Here is an 18,092-nt window from a genome sequence, read left to right on the forward strand (position 1 = left end):
GCTGTTGCACTCCAAACCCCTGGAGACTTCTTCCAGAGCAAGCTGCACATCCAAGACAAGACCCAAGCCACACTCCCACCTCCCTAAGCATGTCAGGGTTAACGTGCTCTCCCATCCCTCCCCAGGGGAAGCCAGCTCTAAATTGGCACGTGAAATCGGCCTGGGGGGAGATTTCCACCTTGTTTATCCACCTTCCAGCAGATGAGCCACCTATTTTCCTGCTGCAGAAACTAGTGCCTGTCACACAGTAATTGAAGTGATGGGAAAAAGCAGAGCTGGGATCTCAGAGGCTCTTCAAGGCTAGTAACAGTACGAGAATAAAAGGCTGCTTCACACTCTCTCCCAAGCCACCTCCTCCTAAGATGTAATTTCAGCTGCTTCTGCTCCATCCTGGAAAGCAGAATCAGAGGGGAGACAGCCCTGGATACCCACGCTGGGGAGCATCAGCCCTTGTCAAGATGCATCAAGCAGGCAGCTCTCATTGCTACTGGCAGGGGCTTGGGGAATTCCTGTGCCTATGGGAATTGCACAGACATTCAATTTGCTGTCTCTGGAAGGCACAGCAGCGACAGGGCTGAGACAAGAGGTAGCAAGGGTTGGGTTTGCTTGATGGGGAGGAGGAAGGGAAACACATGGAGTTACACAGTCAGTTCTTACACATAGACTCTACACTCTAAGGCCATGCAAAACCCTCTCTAAAAAGGGCACAAAATACAGGGTCACACACTCCACAGCTCTTCTTTTACTGCGCTTGGATTCAGCTGCAACAGTGACAGAGCAGCCTTTCCTCCTTCCTACCAAATGGAGCACACCTCATGCTGGGAAGGTTTCATTCTGCTCCCCAGACCCCAGCCATGCCCCCATAAGTCTACTCCTGCTTAGTACCAACACAGTGATCAGATCCCTCAATCTCAGGATGGTTTGGATAATGGATTTTGTTTCAGGACATGGTGTGGCATGGGACAAATGTCCACTGACTAAGTCACTGCTGAATTTGTGAGCTGATAGACTCATAGTTAAAGCACTATGGCTGGGCCTCAGGATGCAGATTCTCCTCCCAGCATCACCACAGCCACTTTGGAATTTTGGGCAGGCCACTTCACCTCTGTGTGCTAAAGCTTCCTACCATCTCATCTGCACGGCTGGAATACATCTCCTGCCTGCAGACACATTAAGAGCTGTAAGAGCATTCATATACCTCTGTAACAGAGAGGAGGGAGGCATTGGGAAGAGATGGAATTACAAAGGGAATAGCCTTGAATGCTTTTGGGAACTTGACAGAATGTTTGAGGGATTCCTTGCAGGAGATAGGCAGGAAGAAGGGAAAGGCTGACAGTGGCAGGGAGGTTTGAGAGTTTAACATCATGCCAGCCACCTTGAGTTATAGAAACTGAAGCAAAATAGCTGATAAAGCAATGTGAAAGAGCATGCAAGCAACACACACACACACCCTGCCCCCATCTCTCCCTTGCCACCAGCACCTGGACAAGCTAAACTGAGCAGTGCCTCACACGGCAGGGTCGGATGTGGTTGGGATGTGGACGCTGCGTGGAAGCTCAGTGTGCAGTGTGGTAACGTCTGGCTGGGGCCCGACACACAGATTAGAGGAGAGGTGTTGGGGCCAGAAGGCAAAGAGCAGGGGGAAGGCCCCGAGGGGAAAGAGGTTTTATCTCTCAGAGCACTAAAGAGCAAAAAGCATCCTCGCCCCAAGCTCCCCTGCCCCAGAGTGGAGATGCTGCTATCACTAAATCTGGCTGGCAGGATGTCAAACACGCATGAAGGAGAGGAAGGAAGCAGGCGAATGGCAAAGCCACATGGGGCAGGGCCAGGGAGCAGCAGAGGAGGCAGGAGAGCAGGAGATTTATAAACACCACTGCCTTCCACAGGCTCAGAGGATGTGGTTTGCAAAGGACGTTTACAACAACACGAAACCACAAAAGCCTTTTGCTTCAACAGAACTTGATTAGGAATGAGCCTGCCTGACTCAGGTCATTTATTATAGAAGTCTCCTTTCCTCCTCCTCTTCAGTGTCCAGCCTCATGCCAACCTACTGAGGCTTCTGCACCCCTCACCCTGCCTTGCTCATGCTTCTTCAGTGAAATTTGGCTGCACCACTTCTGCACCACCTTCTCATGGCAACAAAGCTGGAAAGACCCATATGGAGAGATGCCAACTGGGAAAGCTGGATGGTCTCTTGGCACCAGTATTTCACCAAACATGCTGCATTTTACCATGTGGCACTCACAAGATCTTTTTCCTAATTAAATTCTTAATTTTTGATTAGTTTTTCCTTCCATTTCCCTTTGTCTGCAGGTAGAAACCCTTCCTTTTGCTAAGATATGAACACATCAGTAGGATCAAGTAAGTAACTAGGGGTTTACTGCAACCAGTTGAACCTCTGAACCTCTTCTTTGGCAAACCCTTTGCCTACTCCAGCTGCATTAAACCACCTTAGAATGCATTTTTGCATCCACCTGATCTCAGATACTCTCTGCTCACAGACCAATAAGGGCTTAATCCTATTTGCTAACCAAACAATACATCCTTGGCTGATGCTGTTTGAAAGGGATTTTAGGAAGCGAGCAACTTGGGCAATCTTGGGAGCTGTTGGCGGGTACAGTGAGTGAGTGTGTTGATCAGGTAGCAGGTATCAGGTGTTATTAGGTTTGCAGGAAGCAACTAACCTCCAGGATAAATGGCAACACTGGGATGAAGGTCCTGGTGTTCTCAGACAGCAGTGTAAGTGCACGGATGCAGTGCATGCGCAGGGGGTAGAACCGAGACGTTGGTACCAGCCTAGAGGAAAAGAGATAAGATAGATATTAGGCCAAGTTTATACCTGCAACCTTCAATGACACTTGAGAGCTTTTCCTACTCTCCAAGAGACAGACAGCTTTACTATTGCACAGCAATCTGAGCTGCTGAAGCTATCCCATAGTTAGAAATAGGATTCACACGTCAAAGCTATAACACTAACACACATTCCTGCAACCAAAGCACGAAGTTTCCAGCTTCTGCTGGGAGCAAGTGCTACAAGAGCTTTGCAGATGAAGTTTATCACTGATGCTGTTCAACACTTTCAGCTCTCATGTTCCCAGCACAGCTTGGTAGGCAAGAAGAAGTGGTAGGAACCAGCAGTAAAATGGCAATCTAAAGCAGCAAGTCTGACCAAGAAAAGAGCTCCCACAGTATACCAGAGGGACTACACAGAGGAATATGCTTCCCATTTCAGGCTGTGTACCCTCTGTGTACCCAGTGTTCCTGCTGTGACCTGAACAGTCCTCTTAGTGTGGAATGTTGCTGAGGCAGAAGGAGCTGGACTAGCAAGAGCAGCATATCAGAAAGGACAGAGTGGGAATGAATGACCTCTCACAGCCACATCTCTTCAGCTCTGCAGTCCAGAGGAGCACCTGAGCTATTCCCATCTCCTTCGGAGCAGCAAAAGGTACATTTGAACAGCCAGTAATGAGCATGGAGGGGGAAAAGGCCAGACTTCCTTTGACCCCCACTTCAAATGCTTATGCACTCAGGTATTAAGAGACAAGTAGAGCCAACTCCATTTGTAAGGCTGAGCCTGAGAAGGGTCAGCTCCCCCAGCACCACATCAGCCAACAGCAGAGGACACAGACCTCATTCCTGCACGACTCTCAAAACCCCTCACTCTGAATGACCTGTACTTGAAGACATGGATGGCTCCAGCATTAACCAACCCAAACCCCACAGTTCCAAGACAAGAGGTTCAAGTCTGATCAATGAACACCTCCCCAAAGAGCTGCTGAGCCAGCCAGGAGGGCAAAGAGAAGATGCTTGAGTAGGCACCATAAATCACCTGCATCTCCCCAACTCCAAATAGTGAAATCATTATCACTGGATCCATTATAGGAATAAATCTGCTTCGCACCCCTGCTCTGGCACTACTGGAGATGACGAAAGCCATTCCCAGGAATTAATTGATCGAGGAATAAACCTGTTAAGGGTATGGATTTACTGTAAACCAAGCCCATTAATTTTAGAGCGTGCAGGGATGCAACAATCCGCCCAACTTCCCAATAGCTGGATGCACAGGGAATACAAAACACAGCTGAGTCCCAGCTCTGCTGAGGAAGGTCCAACTGCCCACTTACTCCAGGGTGCAGTCAGGGGGACCAAACTGACTCACATCTCATCCCAGTAGAGAGCTCTTTCTAATGTCTCACCATCACTGCCTCTTGGAATGCCTGCTGTACTTCTCCCACACAGCCAGGACATGGGCTGTGGTGCAGAAAACAGCCTAAAGGCTTTTCAAAGCTTATATTTACTTGCTACAGGCTCCTCCTGTCATACTTCTGGGTGACCACAGCCTTCCTCTGGCTAGAGAAGACAGAGGAAGCTTCTTTCAGCATCAGCCTCCGCCTCACCAGGACAGGTCACCAAGGGAAGTTGCTCAGAGACACCAAGGTTGTGTTTGCTTCTCTATGGAGTCTGTGCCTGCTTTCTCCCCTGTATGTGCTGAGAGGCTGGAAACTAAAACTTAAATGAGGATTTTTAGTGCCTGTTAACTATAAGCCAGGGAAGAACTTCATTTCTAGAGCTTAGCCTGGGATCAAGGTAGAAATCCAAGCAGACATGGTCAGAAAAACACTTTATAGGATGAGGGGAAGAGATACCAGAACAGGAGCTTCTGCTGCAAGAAAACCTCAACCATCAACTCAGACAAATGCAAGCACATAGATCTAAAGGAGGAATTTATGGAGTATGGAGACAGAAGAGCACAAAGAGCAAGGAAGGGGGAAATTTCCATGTTCTATGATCTCTGCAATACCTACACCACCACCCCATGGGTCAAACTAACTGCAACCCTTCAGCTGTTTGAGAGAACAGCATCACTCATTGCTCCATGGCAATTCCACAAGCAAACTCAGCGACGAGGCTCTTCCAGCATCCCAAAAGTCAGAAACCATCAATTCCAGCACTTCTCCGTTCAGCAGCCCAACTTCCCTGGTGCACATCTTGAGCACTGGTAACTTCCAGACACATACAGGGTCTATTTCAGAAGTATGTATGATTGAAAGCAGCTTAAATGCATTTTAGATGCTGGGAAGCAAGAAGGAGGAGCAGGGAAATGAAGGAGCTAATTCTGATTTTAGCAGGCAGCCTTGTATGAGGTTTGTTTCATCACTTCTCAAGTTCTGCCCTGCTCCCTGCCTAGAGCAAAAAGCCTGTGATGGATGGTGGTTTCTCCCCATCCCGCTCCTGTAAGAGGCCAGGAGCTGATCAGTCCCACGGACAGACAGACACACACCCTGCTCAGCCCTTGTGCTGGAGCCAGGCGCCACCTCCCGGTACAACAGGCACTGGGGAAGGGGAGTCTCCCAACACTATCACCCTTGGGATGTGCCCCAGGGCCTAACACATCAGGAGCAGATGTGAAAGAAGCTATTCCAGATGTTACACAGCATCCTCAAAGCTCAGCAGCCCAGAGACACAAAGGGAAGGGTCACTGAAACCATCTCCACTAGGAAATCTGCTGGCAGCAGCCAGATATAAAGCAGCTCCCAAGCAGATGCACACCCCTAAATGGGCCTTCCAGGAATGCATGAAGTGGCCCATGAAGCAGGAAACACCTTGACCTGCAGGCTAGATTGTTGTATCCTCTCATCTCAAATAGAAACAACCCAAGTTCCTCCATCACACTCAGTTGCTATAGACCTATCTACACCAGGAGATGAGGCACAGAGATAGAACCTTGCTAGTCCCAATTTGGACAGCACGGGGAAGAGCTGCCTATGCCTGGGAAGGAGCTACCAGGGATCCCAAGTATAGATAGAAGCCCGTGGAGCCACATCATTCCCACATCTAACCTACCTACCATCCCCCTTTTTATATCCTGGGCACTGGCTCGGCTCAGTAAGGAAGCCAGGGTGGGATCTATTTCTGTTTTCCCAACCCTAGAACCCATCTGTTCCCAAATCTTTAAAGCCTTGTCAGACAGTAACTGCCCTTCAGTTCTGTCCACAGATGCTAAACAATTCTATTTGCTCCTCTTGCTGAGACTCACCTTTCCTTGGCCTCACACAGCTGATTTATCTGCCTGACCAGGTAGAAAACTGCCTAGATTTGTCTGCAGGACAACTAAAGCTCTACAAGAGCAGTGGGAAGCATGGGGGATGAGAAGAGGGATATATGCATACTCTAAAGATCGTTTAAATCTGCTTATCTTCATCACCACTTGGGAGGTTTTTAAGGCCAGGGGGGTGGTGTTTTAAAACTGAGAATCTGGCTAACAGAGCTAACAGGATTTCAGAGATCACCAGAGACGCAGAAATTCCCTCAATGCCATTTCAAAGCTTATGAATTTTATGTATAAACTGATGGGAAAAGAGACAAATTCTCAGCAGAGACATAAAAACAATAAACTTGTCCTTGTTCTTCAAATTCTAACAGATAGGCAAAGAAAACGCATCTTCTAACTGTATTTACAGAGTTAGAGATGAGGACTTGATTCTGTCCTCCACCATCCACTGGGAGGATAATCTGTGCAGGTTGTGCACCTTCTCTTATAGAGAATTTAGCCTAAGGAAGAGTAACCTACACCACAACTTTCTCACCACCTAAACATACAGGTGCTCACAACACATCTTCAGCTGGAACACTTCAAAAGCAGCTCTCACACAATTCCTTACAATGCAAGGTTAAATCCAAGTCATGTAACAGTAAAACCCCTTAGTAACTGCTCTGCCCTCTCAAGCAAGAGAAAGAACTGTAGCCAAAAGACAAAACTCCTACTTACTTTATGCAGCCAATGATGACCTGCGTCAAAGGATAGATCAATGGCTCCATGATCTCACTGGGATAGATCGTGCTGAGAACCCGGCACCAGAAGTACAGGCAGTGGATATACTGCCAGTTATACACAGACTGGAAGTTCTCCTGCAGGAAAGGGAAGAAAACACAGGCACAAACTTGAAGATGTGGCATTGGAGAGGAGCTCACTGGTTTCTCTGCAGTCTCTTTCTATCCAGCATCCTCCAAGAGGACACTGGGTACTGTTTAGAGAGGAATAACTAACATTCTAGCTGCCACTTTGATGCTAGTGGCTGACCCACCATCCAGCAAGTTCAGATGCTGCATTGGCAGCATGATGATCTGGTTCTAGTTAGTGCCTTGAAGGAAGTAATGAGCAACACACACACTGCTTTTCTTCACAAGTATGGCTCATTTGAGAAGGCTGATTTACTCACAGCAGCTGGTGGGATGTGGCCAAGCATTAGGAAAACTTTAACTGTTCCATTTACCCCCAGTCTCTGGTTTCCCACAGGAAGGAAGGCTGGAACCTCTACCACCCTTGTAAATCATCTTCCGGCCTCTGCAGACCAGAAAGGGGAGAAAAAGGGTGTGTGATGCTAGAGTACAGGTTCAAGCTAGCAAGGAATTCACCCGAATTCATCCGCATTTCCCCTCTCTGCACTCAAACTCCTTTGTAGCAGCTTCTCCTTCCCACTGGAGGCTCCACTCCCTCAGCTCTATTAACCAAAACCCCCCCAACCACCACACCACTAACCGGAGCTGGCTCTGTAGTATGGGCAGATGTGGGTCAAGACTCAACCAACCCAAGAGACATGCTCTCAAGAATATTAGGGCAAGCCCTCACTCTTTGCCATGTGCTTAAGCAGCTCTTAGTGTCAGGTTAAATAAAAGCCAGAACAGTGCAGGAGTCCCTTGAGGACACCCTTTCCTTAAGTGTTCTGCACTTAAGTGTTCTGCAGGCCCATGTACACCTCAGAATCGCACCAAGAACTTAGCAGATCACATTTAACAGGGTGCCTCAACTCCAACTTGTGTTTCAGACAGGCTTTCAAGGCCCAGGTCACCTCCTCTTATGCATCTTGCTTCATCCATGCAGAAGTCCTGCAACAAGGACAGAAGCCCTCAATTGCAACCAAACCTTACAGCAGAGACTTAAGCTGCAGCTGGAAACGGTAGAGCTCTCCCAGCTCTCACCAGGTCACTGAGATGTACTAAGCAGCTGTGTTCTCAGCTTCTCCTGCATAGAACAAAGGTACAATCTGCTCTTGTAATCACTCCCCACAACCACCTACTGCTCCGTTTCAATTGGCTTATTGCTTGGATTTGTGCAGTTGTCATTTAAAGTTCCTACAACCCACCCCAGCTGTGAAATCCACTGGATTTTGTTCTTGTCTGGGCCAGAATTGAGGGTGTAAGAAGCCAATGCAATCCAATTAGGGCATATGCAGCCCAGACTCCATTTATCTCTGCTCATTTATCCCCATGTCTGAATAGCCAGGAGATTTAACTGGTCACCAATCCTGCCATGTTTGGGAGCAGCTGAACAATTAATCCATAGGGGGCTGTTTTGCTAAACATCACTAAAGCCAGGATTAGCAATCCCACTCAGATTTCCAAGGTCAGACTAGAGGTGGCTGAAACCAGAGCTGCTCCCAAAAGGTCTGAGCTGCTTTGTTCAATTAAGTCCTCTAAATAGTATGGACTTCACTGCAAAGATGCACACGCCAGGGTGGTTCCTAATCTTCTTTACCTTGAGGTTTTGTGACACAGGCTGTAAACAGCACCTTCATAGAGTGGAAAAGGGTGTCTAAGGCAGAAGATGGGAAGTGCACCACAAACTCCTACAAGCAGGGCAGGGAAAAGTGATTCCCACCCTGCAGGTACCTTTCCTCTCCTTCCTTGCTGAAGTAACAGAGACTACAAGGTGATCTCTGAAGCTCCCAGTCCCTAGCATAGGAGGATACACTCCTTCCACACTGATGGGTACTCACCTTCTTCTTTATTGTCATTGCACTGCGCAAGTGAATGGCGAGCTGCCGGATATAGATGAAGGCATGTTGGTAAGAGGTGTGTGTGTCCAGGGCATACATCTCTGTCAGTGTGCGCTGCATGAAGTTGATCATGGGCAGGACATTGGGAGAGGTGAATCTGGAATTCTTCACAAATGCAATGTACATTTGCTGTGCAGGAAAGAGGACAAGATACAATCATATAGAACAGAATAAAACCATTCTTTCACTAACATTCCCCACCCAGGTATGTCCAAACCCAGGGGTGAGGTGTTCCTTTTACAAGTCACTTCAAAGGAATATGGAAAAATAATAATCCAGCCTGCTGTTTCTTCAGGAAAAATGGGAAAGAGTCTGTTTAGCAGAGCTTGGAGATGCCCATACCATTGTTTCTCTGCAAGGAAAGAGAATCTTAGGATGGCTTTAAGCCATACATGTATACGGTTGGTCATAGTTCTCTTTCTGTAACAGTGGTATCTAAGCAAACTACACTTGGGAACCTCAGCTATAAGCTGAAAGATCAGAGCAGCTCAGTAGCACTGAGCAGTGTGTGAGCACTTGAAGAAAGCCCTCAAGAGTTTGGAAGATGAGTATTCATCCAGTAGATAGATGAGTATCAGAGGCCTTCCCTGCTATGACCCTGAATGCCTCCAGCAAGAAAGCAGAAGTAGGAAACAGGATACCACTCCTGTTTGATTTTCTGGAGGTAGCCAGCATCATCCCCAGCACCTGCTCTAACCAATAGGCTGCTCTAAGGTCTTTGCATGTAATATGAGAAAGAAAAGCTGCAGAGTACAGCAAGTACCAGCCTTACCTTGAGCAAGGGACTCAGGTACAGCTCCTTCTTGTAGCGGCAGATCTTGTTCAGCACAAGGAAGGCCAGTACTCGCACTGTTTCCTCCCCTGTGCTCCACAAATTAATTGCTCGCTGGAACAGAACATAGAAAGACACAGGTAAGTGAAGGGACAACGAGCCCCTTCCTGGTTACAGAGAGGCCTGAGCTTCCCTCCTTCACACCATAAAAGCAAACGAGGAAGAAGATGACACAAAGATGGCAGATATATTGTCACAGCATCAGTCACAGCACTGGCAGCCAGTCTGTCCTCACACTCCAGCTGTGACACCACACAAAAGGCAAGGTTGATGTTTCCATAAGCAATAAAGGGACCTGTTCAGAACTGGCATCTCTGAAAAATAAATGCACTTTTATTCATGGGCCTAAATACACATTCGAGCCGCTGAGCAGAGGCACCACCAGCCTGTGCATGTGGGTCTCCTGGGCTTTGCAAAGCTTCCTCACCATCCCCAAGGCAGCAACACCACGCTGCATCACACATTTGGCCAATACATCTTCCAGCCCAACTAAAAGAGCTATTTTGATGTCTTACACTGCATTCTACAGAATACAACTATGCTCCAGTTACCACAAACACCAAGTTCTTGTTCCTCAAAGAATGCTATTAAAAATGTATTTGTCTCTGGAGAAGGGACACCAGGGTTTGATTTCTGAGTTTATCAATGCTTTTCCCCTCCAGGCACATAGGTTGCAGTTCCCAAGATAAATCTCCTCGTGATAGTTCTGACTTAATTCCCGTTCCCTAGGCATTCACTGTATTAATTCAAGCAACAGAACAGCAGCAGCTTGGAGCCAGAGACAGGACCTGCGTAAGGCAGCACTTCTGATGAGCCATATCCTTAGTCACTGGTACAAGCATGATGATGAGCACCCAGAGCATCATAAAAACACCCACACCAGCTGCAGAGGGGTAGGTTTGTCTGTGTAGAGGTCTGGGCCAACAGACAGCCCACCAGTGACATGTACACTCATTAATCTGAGTTTTACACAGCTCTGCACTGCATAAAGCAATTGTATATTGGTCTCTCAACTTCTGGAGAAGCAAGTTAATAGATTTCGTTCTGCCTACATTTACTTGTTCAGAGCATAGATTCACTTGGATGTGCCTGGTCCTGTCAGGAAGTATCTGCTACAGCACGACCACAGTGATGGCTGATGCCTCAAAAACTAGTTACCTTATCTGTAGTAATGAACTCTACAGGAAACCAGAAAGATTCCAAGCACGGGGCTGAAAAAGCCTACTCAAAACTCCCTATTGTAGCAGTGAGCAGACTGCTACACACCTCCAGGTATGAGGTGTACCAGCCTCCCATCACTGTATAGCAGTCATCTTTATCATCAAAGGGTTCCCAGCCTCATTTAAATGCTCTGTTGAAGCTTTCCATTTAAATGCCACCCTGTTGCCCTCTTCCACACCCCCTTTGTTTTTCTTAAGTGCTCAGCAGTTGTGACTAAGTTGCTGCAAAAATATTCCACCCCCAGCTCTTGAGAGGGAAATAGTATCACAGACGTACACACACACTCAGCACACAGGCAGCAATTACTCCATCTGCACTGAGGAAGCAGACAGCTTCCCCTGAACACCTCCGTGTCACTTGGCATAGGGATTAGTAGTAGCTACACGCAGAGCTACATGCCCACTCACCTCAGTGTGACAGCACTTCATGACACCTAGAAAAGCAACTAAAGAAGCAGGAATCCTCTCCAGAACCAAAAGAAAAGCAAGGGAAGAGGAATACAGGCAACTAAGCTGTCAGGGGATACAGCCCAAATCCCATCTCATCTGAAGGGGTTAAGAAAGTAACTTGGATCCAAATGAGAGAGAAGACATCACCTTACCTTGAGGAGTGCACGGCACTGCTTTGGGAAGGACAAAAAGTAAGGCACTATGGAATTGACATGCTGAAGGACTGCTGCACCAACTGAGGCTTCTGTTAAACAAGACAGGAGCTATGGAGGGAAAAGAAAACATGATCCCATTTAGCGTGTAGTCCCCATCACCTCTTCTTTTACCATTAAGCATCTGTATTTTGCTGTTTCCAAGTATTTCTGTGTTAATAAAGGACTGGAATAGCAGCCTTCCATAGGAAGAAGCTCAAACCAACCCACGAAAGCTGTATCAGGAAAGGAGCAGACATGCAGTGGGTTAAATAACTCCCCTGAAAGCACATCATTCTGGCAAATGTGAGCTCAGGCTACTGGACTTGGATGGCTAATGGCACTTGAGCTCATCACATAAAACTTCACTTATGTACAGTGCAAAAGCAGTCTAACACCTCTTACAGATGGCAGGACACCAGTGCTGTCTCACTACAATCAGAGCACCATGAAGACACCCTCAGTCTACACAAGACTTGGAGACAGGCCATCTGAACTTGAGAACTTAGTGGATTTCACCAGGATTTCTTTCATGGGAAGCTGGAATACTCTTGGGTATCAAGAGGTTAGCTCAAGGAAAAGGTTAGACAAGCTATTGAGCAACAGTATCTTTGTATTTCCAGCTCAGTTGACCTGGAGCCAAACCCAGAAATGTTTGCAGTTTTAATATGAAGATGGAGTGACTCCAAGTCACTTCAATTGGAGAGAGGTTATGCCCGATGCAGTGCCCCCTCTTGCCTCCAATCCCAGTTGCTGGAAGCAGAGGTATTCCTTCTACTTTAAACTTTCCTCCTCATTCTCCTCCTTGCACTGCAAAGGTTCTGGACTGAGCAGGTCTCCTTTGCAAAGTCCCTCACATACTAAAAGGAAAGAAGATATTGTGCTAGAAGAACACTGTAGTGAAGCCTGGGACAAAGGGGTTTGGAAACAAGCACAGAACTAGGGATACTTCACCGGGACTGCATTGCCAGCTTTTCTTTTTGTACTGCAATCTCCTGCTGTTGGCAAGAGGCACTTTCTGCTCTTTCTGCTAAGTCATTCTGCCAGCTTACAGCTAAGACATCAGCATGTTCTTTTTGTTATATGCCCTTCCTTAAGCTTCTGAAGAATGAGTATTTCAAATGTTACTGTGGTTTTGATATTCCCAATTTGAGGATGTATGAAGCAGCAGTCCAAAAAATTAACTGGGGGTGGAAGTTTCCTTCAGAACTAATCCATTCATTGTCTCCGAACCACATGAGCAACTTTAGATGGATGAGTATCCTAGTGGGACAGAGCATAATCATACTTGGAAATGTCATATGTGAGGTTATTGACGCTACATTCTTCTTCGTGTTACAAGTGGCAAGATCATAATGCCAAAAATTGAACTAAAGATGCACAATACATGAGCACAACACTGCAAACCACTTTAAAACCCACGGAATATTAATTTTTCAGACAAATTGAGATAGAAAAGTGCCAGAATACTAACCCAGCCCTTCTTTACAAGCTGCCTATTTGGACCTAACCACCCTATGGACCTCGACATTGTTAGTTAGACCAGGTACTTCCAAAACAAGACAGGGAACTAGACAGCCACCCAAATCTCAGGTGCCAAAGGCTTTGAGACTCACTGAGATTGCTTCTGCCCACAGCAGTCTCAGCCAGTCTTATTTATTCTCTACTACACAAAAAAGCATAGAAACCAATACCCAAGGTTCCCAGTATCATGATGACCAGAAGGCCACCCTCAAACTGGAGTAACTGTCTTTGGGAAAAGCAACTCCTTCTAGCAGTGCTGTCTACTGCTAAAAGCCCATCTGCCTCATTCCAAAATATCCTGAACAGAAGCCCAGTGATGCACAGACTGACCCCAGTAACACCAACATGCTGAACCTTCTTACTTGTATGCTACAGCCAAGGTATACTTTCACATCCAGTCGCAGCTTGCTCCAAAGTGGGCTGGTGGAAGGGAGGATCAGTCTGGAAAAGAGCAAGAGTTGGGTTTAGGTTTAGAAGAACCCCACCAAATAAATTAGACATCAGCAACAGAAAGTGAGTTCAATCCTCTATATTGCCAGTGAATAAGAACAACTTCTTGCAAAGCAAGAAGTCAGAGGAGTAACAACTGTTACGGATGAGCAGAAGTACTTCCAACCTGTAAAAACTGCCTGAAGCAGGAGAAAATTCATTTCAGAGCTTCCCAGCATCTCTGGAAGTGTGATACAGGGAGCTGTGACAACAGAAAACCTGCTGGAGACCTGAATCACGCTGATGCTTCTAGTGTGATTCTAGTCTTCTAGCCAGGCATTCTGCAGCTACTGCCTGAGAACAGAACAAGCTGGCTTGGAGCAGGAAAGTCTATTTTGGGACCAAACTAGTTGCAAAGCATTTGCTGTAACTCATGAAGTAGTGTTCCCAAAGCCATCCCAAAATTCAGACAGTCTGTACTAGTCAGGCCCGGGGAAAAAACCAGAGTAGTATTTACATGAAGAACTGGAATTTACTCCTCAGACTAGTCACCACTGTCAACAAGCAATCTAAAGTTTAGCTCAACTTTCCCTTCAGGGGATGAGGAAGGACTTAATACAGCTTCTAAAGCCTTGGATTAACCAAAGTCCCATACTTGTGATACTTTACCTACATACAGGCAGCTTTTCCAGTCAGGCTGCAGTTCTCAGAAGCCCCAACTAGCTTTGTGTCACCTCCAGTTGTCAAATCTCAGACTTACTTGTGCTTATTCTTTGGGGGTTTTGGAAAAAGCAGCTTCTGCACAAAGTGGAAGAGATCCCGGATACAGAAGGACACAAGGGCATTGAACACTGGTTAAAAGAAGACAGTAAAGTATTTGTAAATGATTTTTCCATATATTCCCAATCTGAAAAGAGCTCCTGAAGGAATTGAAGTCCCTAATTCCCATAGCAGAACTACTCCATTTCCTCAAGCTTCCACAGAAGAGCAGTTTGTCTTACCCTAGACTTTATCTATTAAGCAGTACTACAACCAGACAGCTTTCTGGCACAGGGGCCACCTCTTTGCCCTCTGACTAAACAGCACCAAGCACAAAAGCATCTGACCCATCTCTAGGAGCCTGTAATACCACCCATCTCCCCCAAAACATAATGAAAGTCAAAGGCATTCCTTAACAAATAGTCACAGAAATGGACAATGTGAATTTTATGTGATATCTTGTATTAAAGCATGAGATTTTACCAAAAGCAATGGAAGAGATATAAAAAGCCCTATGCTGGGCAAGAAATAAAGGAGAGCAGGTGGATATAAGCAGTCCCACCCCAGAGTGCCAGTTCCAGATGGCACACAGTAACAAACTGATAAACACAGTGAGAAAGTACCTACTAATTTAGTGGTAAAAGGAGGCAGAGCTGCAACTCACATCCCCCAAGACACTAACAAAGATGTTTCCCTCTCAGCCATGCTGTTGCGAGTCTAAACCAGGACTGTCTGCAAAACCTGGAGCTTATGAAAAAGGGGGCTAAGCTGGAGAGAAGGTTTGCCTCTCCTTTGTTCTATAGGCATGATAATCCTGAAGAGAAGTAGAGCTAGACATGCAGTGCTTGAGAAGTCCCAGCTAGGGGAATGTAAACCTAATAGTACAACTGAACTCTGGACTGTTGTGTGGTTACAGAACACTATTTGGTAAGAAGACTCAAAATAGTCTTGGATTAGTTCTAAGAGGGAATAGCAAGAAGCTGCAGCAAAAGTTGTCCAAAATCGCCATGCACTATAAGCACATAAATAGTACCTAGATTCACCTTCACTCTAAGCAGCCTGGTGAGTCAAGGGTGGTACTTTCCTCAGCAGCCTGCAAGCCCAGCTGCTCCAGGCATGCACACCAAGAGGTACACTTACCCTCTGGGACATCAGAGGAGACACCACTGCACAGACTCACACCAGGAGGATAAGCTACTTATGTGAAATGAAGCCTAGAAAGGGTAAGTTAACTCCTGCCAGTACTTATCCCCACTCTCTTCCAACAGCTAAACCCTTCCCTATCAAATGACTTCCCTCTCTCACAGTAGTAGTAGGGTGACCAACTCACCTGCAGCATCAGTGACTTGAAACTTGCTGGGATCGGCCCCACCATCATCTCCTTTGGTGGTTGCTACAGCAGCTTTAAAGGCTTGAGTGATTGTATGGAACAGTTTTGGTGTTAGGTTTCTCTGGGGAAAGAAGGAAAGTATTGCTGAGGAGAAAATGCAATGTTCTGAAACTCCAAAGCACTTCACTGGGATGGAGCACTGGAGCTCCTTGTAAACTGGACTGCAAAAATAGCTCCACCTAACGGGGTGTAAAGGCCATGTTAATGAGTGCTAGTGGCCTCCACCTGTGCCCAAATGGGCTTCAGGGGTTCTAACTGGTTGGGGGTTGAGAAGCAATTAATCAGCTGCAAGCAACTATCCAATCTGACCTTTGCCTCCCCCTCTTAGAAGGAGCAAGCCATTTAATCACTAAAAATGTGGCTAAAAAGAGTTCCTAGAGCTGCCAAAGGCACAATGCTTCTAAGAGAAAATCCAAAGTTAACCATTCTGACCTCTTCTGAAGCACAAAAGTTTCCCTGTCTTCTCCCTCAGATGTACTCTAATCTTGCAGCCCAAGAAACATTGCAGTGACAAGTCATGCCAAAGTAACAAGAGCTCTAGGAATAAGACCTACATAAGGACATACATTTTCTCTCTAGATTTTTATGAAAGATGAATAAATGGAGAGTTTTGTCTTTTAGAGCCACCAACACATGTGGAATTGTGCTTAAAGGAGAACTCTGCTCACCTCTGCAGCTCTTTTCCATTCTTCAACCATTTTCAAGCTCACAGGGATAAAAGCAGCTCTCTTCCGTTTGACTTTTGCCTGTTGTTCATCATCATCCTCATCTTCATCACTTGCTTCCTAGAGAGGTTAAAAGCAAGACTGAGAAAAGGCTTTCACACTTTTCTGGCAGCACCTCTTTTACTGAGTAGCTACTGCAAGAGGCAGGCAGCAGTGGGGTTTATTGATGCTGTTATCAGCTCCTTCTGTAAAGCAGTAATGAAATTAGAGCCTGCAGCTTTGCCACATAAATACAACATGCAATAGCATAAAAAGATCGAGGAGAAAGCAGATCACTTGAGGCAAAACTCTCATTAGGAAAGGTAACAAAACCAAAGCCAGAGAGATAACACACTGCAAGGCTCTGCTTTGACAATCATTAACTCCTCCTGCTCAGCTCAGATCCACAGCTGATTCCTGATTACAGAAGGCCTGCACACCTGCAGATGATCATTGGGAAAGCTCCACCCCAGCCCTCTGTGCCCCTGTAAGCCTAAATACACTTCAGCCTTGCACTGAACCTCAAATACTTCACAAGTAATTAATTGATTTCAGCCCTCCAAAAGACGGCCTAATACCTCCAGTTTATCAGGTGGTACGTGCACCCTCTCCTCCTCCTCATCAGAGCTGTCTGAGGCATCAAAATTCAGCAGTGTGCGATCATTTTCCTCCAAGAACTTGTAAAATTCAGGATCTTTGTCCTTCAGCCGGGAGAGCTGGTCTTTATGTTCGGATGCTTTCCCCTTCTTCCTGGTGGATAAGAATTAACGTGCTTTTATTCACTGCTCACACTTCTGCTGGTGCTGCAAGAGAAACAAGCAACTTCTGGGCACTAAAGCACACCTGGGGCTGATTTGAGTGCTGATGGGTTTATCAGGGCTGTGGCCACAGCTCTGAATCCCTGCTCTAGAAGAGTTGTGTAAAGGTTATCTTAATGCAGCTCTAAGAAATATTGATAACAAGAATATTGGGATACTGAGCAGAGGGCATGAAAACAAAACATCAATTCCCAATTTCTCTGAATTACTCTCATAGGCTTTACACTGAAAGGTACCACCAGACAAACCTGACAATGAGAGCTTCATAAAGTCCAATCTGGCATTAAAGAATTGTTTTGGCTTCTAATGATGATTATCAGTGCTTACGAACTACAACATTTTCCACCTTGCAGATACCCCAAAGTCCTCCCGTTAGACCGAATATCCATAAACCGAAGAAAACCAAAATAAGCTTTGCCCAAATCCAACATACCCTGTAAAAGATTCAAAGCACATAGAAGCTTTTCTTCACCGCAGTTACCGAATTGACCTGGGTACGATAGAAAACCTATCCTGTACCCCACAACCCCACCATGATTACCGCCCTTTTAGACCCCCCTTGCCCCAGAACCAGCCCATTCTATGGCCGATAGCATGAACTCCCTGCTGATACAGCAGGCAGGACGGAGAAGCGCACCCGAGCACCGCGCTGGGCTGCACCGCGCCTCACCTCGGAGCCGCCCGGGCCTCCCCCGCCGGCCTCGCCTTCCCGCTCCGCCGCCGCTGCGCCGCAGCGCCCTTGGCTGCCGCCGCCTCCTCCTCCTCGCAGGCACCGTCAGGCTCCGACTCGGAGCCGGCAGCGAGGAACTCGTCGAGGCTCAGCTCCGCCAGGCTCCTGAGAAGAGAAGGGGCGGGGGGGAAACAGCGGGCAGGTCGGCGCCAGCAGTGCGGGGATGAGGAGCCGCTGACGGGCCTCACCCGGTGCCGCAGCACCCCTC

The 18,092-nt window shown here is 46.8% G+C and overlaps 1 protein-coding gene across 2 annotated transcripts in view; it reads right to left on the minus strand.

Annotated features, from left to right (window-relative positions):
* Positions 1-18,092, minus strand: part of NOC2L (NOC2 like nucleolar associated transcriptional repressor) — a 46,715-nt gene that overhangs the window by 28,361 nt on the left and 262 nt on the right. For both annotated transcript variants that reach the window (XM_030507690.1, XM_030507689.1), the window contains exons 2-12: positions 17,825-17,989; positions 16,915-17,086; positions 16,301-16,417; positions 15,573-15,693; positions 14,244-14,334; positions 13,417-13,495; positions 11,492-11,602; positions 9,610-9,723; positions 8,778-8,966; positions 6,770-6,909; positions 2,685-2,796 (exon numbers count right to left, since the gene is read on the minus strand). In XM_030507690.1, coding sequence (XP_030363550.1) covers positions 2,685-2,796; positions 6,770-6,909; positions 8,778-8,966; positions 9,610-9,723; positions 11,492-11,602; positions 13,417-13,495; positions 14,244-14,334; positions 15,573-15,693; positions 16,301-16,417; positions 16,915-17,086; positions 17,825-17,989 — 1,411 coding nt within the window. The remainder of the gene's footprint in view (positions 1-2,684; positions 2,797-6,769; positions 6,910-8,777; positions 8,967-9,609; positions 9,724-11,491; positions 11,603-13,416; positions 13,496-14,243; positions 14,335-15,572; positions 15,694-16,300; positions 16,418-16,914; positions 17,087-17,824; positions 17,990-18,092) is intronic.

This window comes from Strigops habroptila, chromosome 16 (genome assembly GCF_004027225.2).
Source record: "Strigops habroptila isolate Jane chromosome 16, bStrHab1.2.pri, whole genome shotgun sequence".
In the NCBI taxonomy this organism is placed as follows: Eukaryota; Metazoa; Chordata; class Aves; order Psittaciformes; family Psittacidae; genus Strigops; species Strigops habroptila.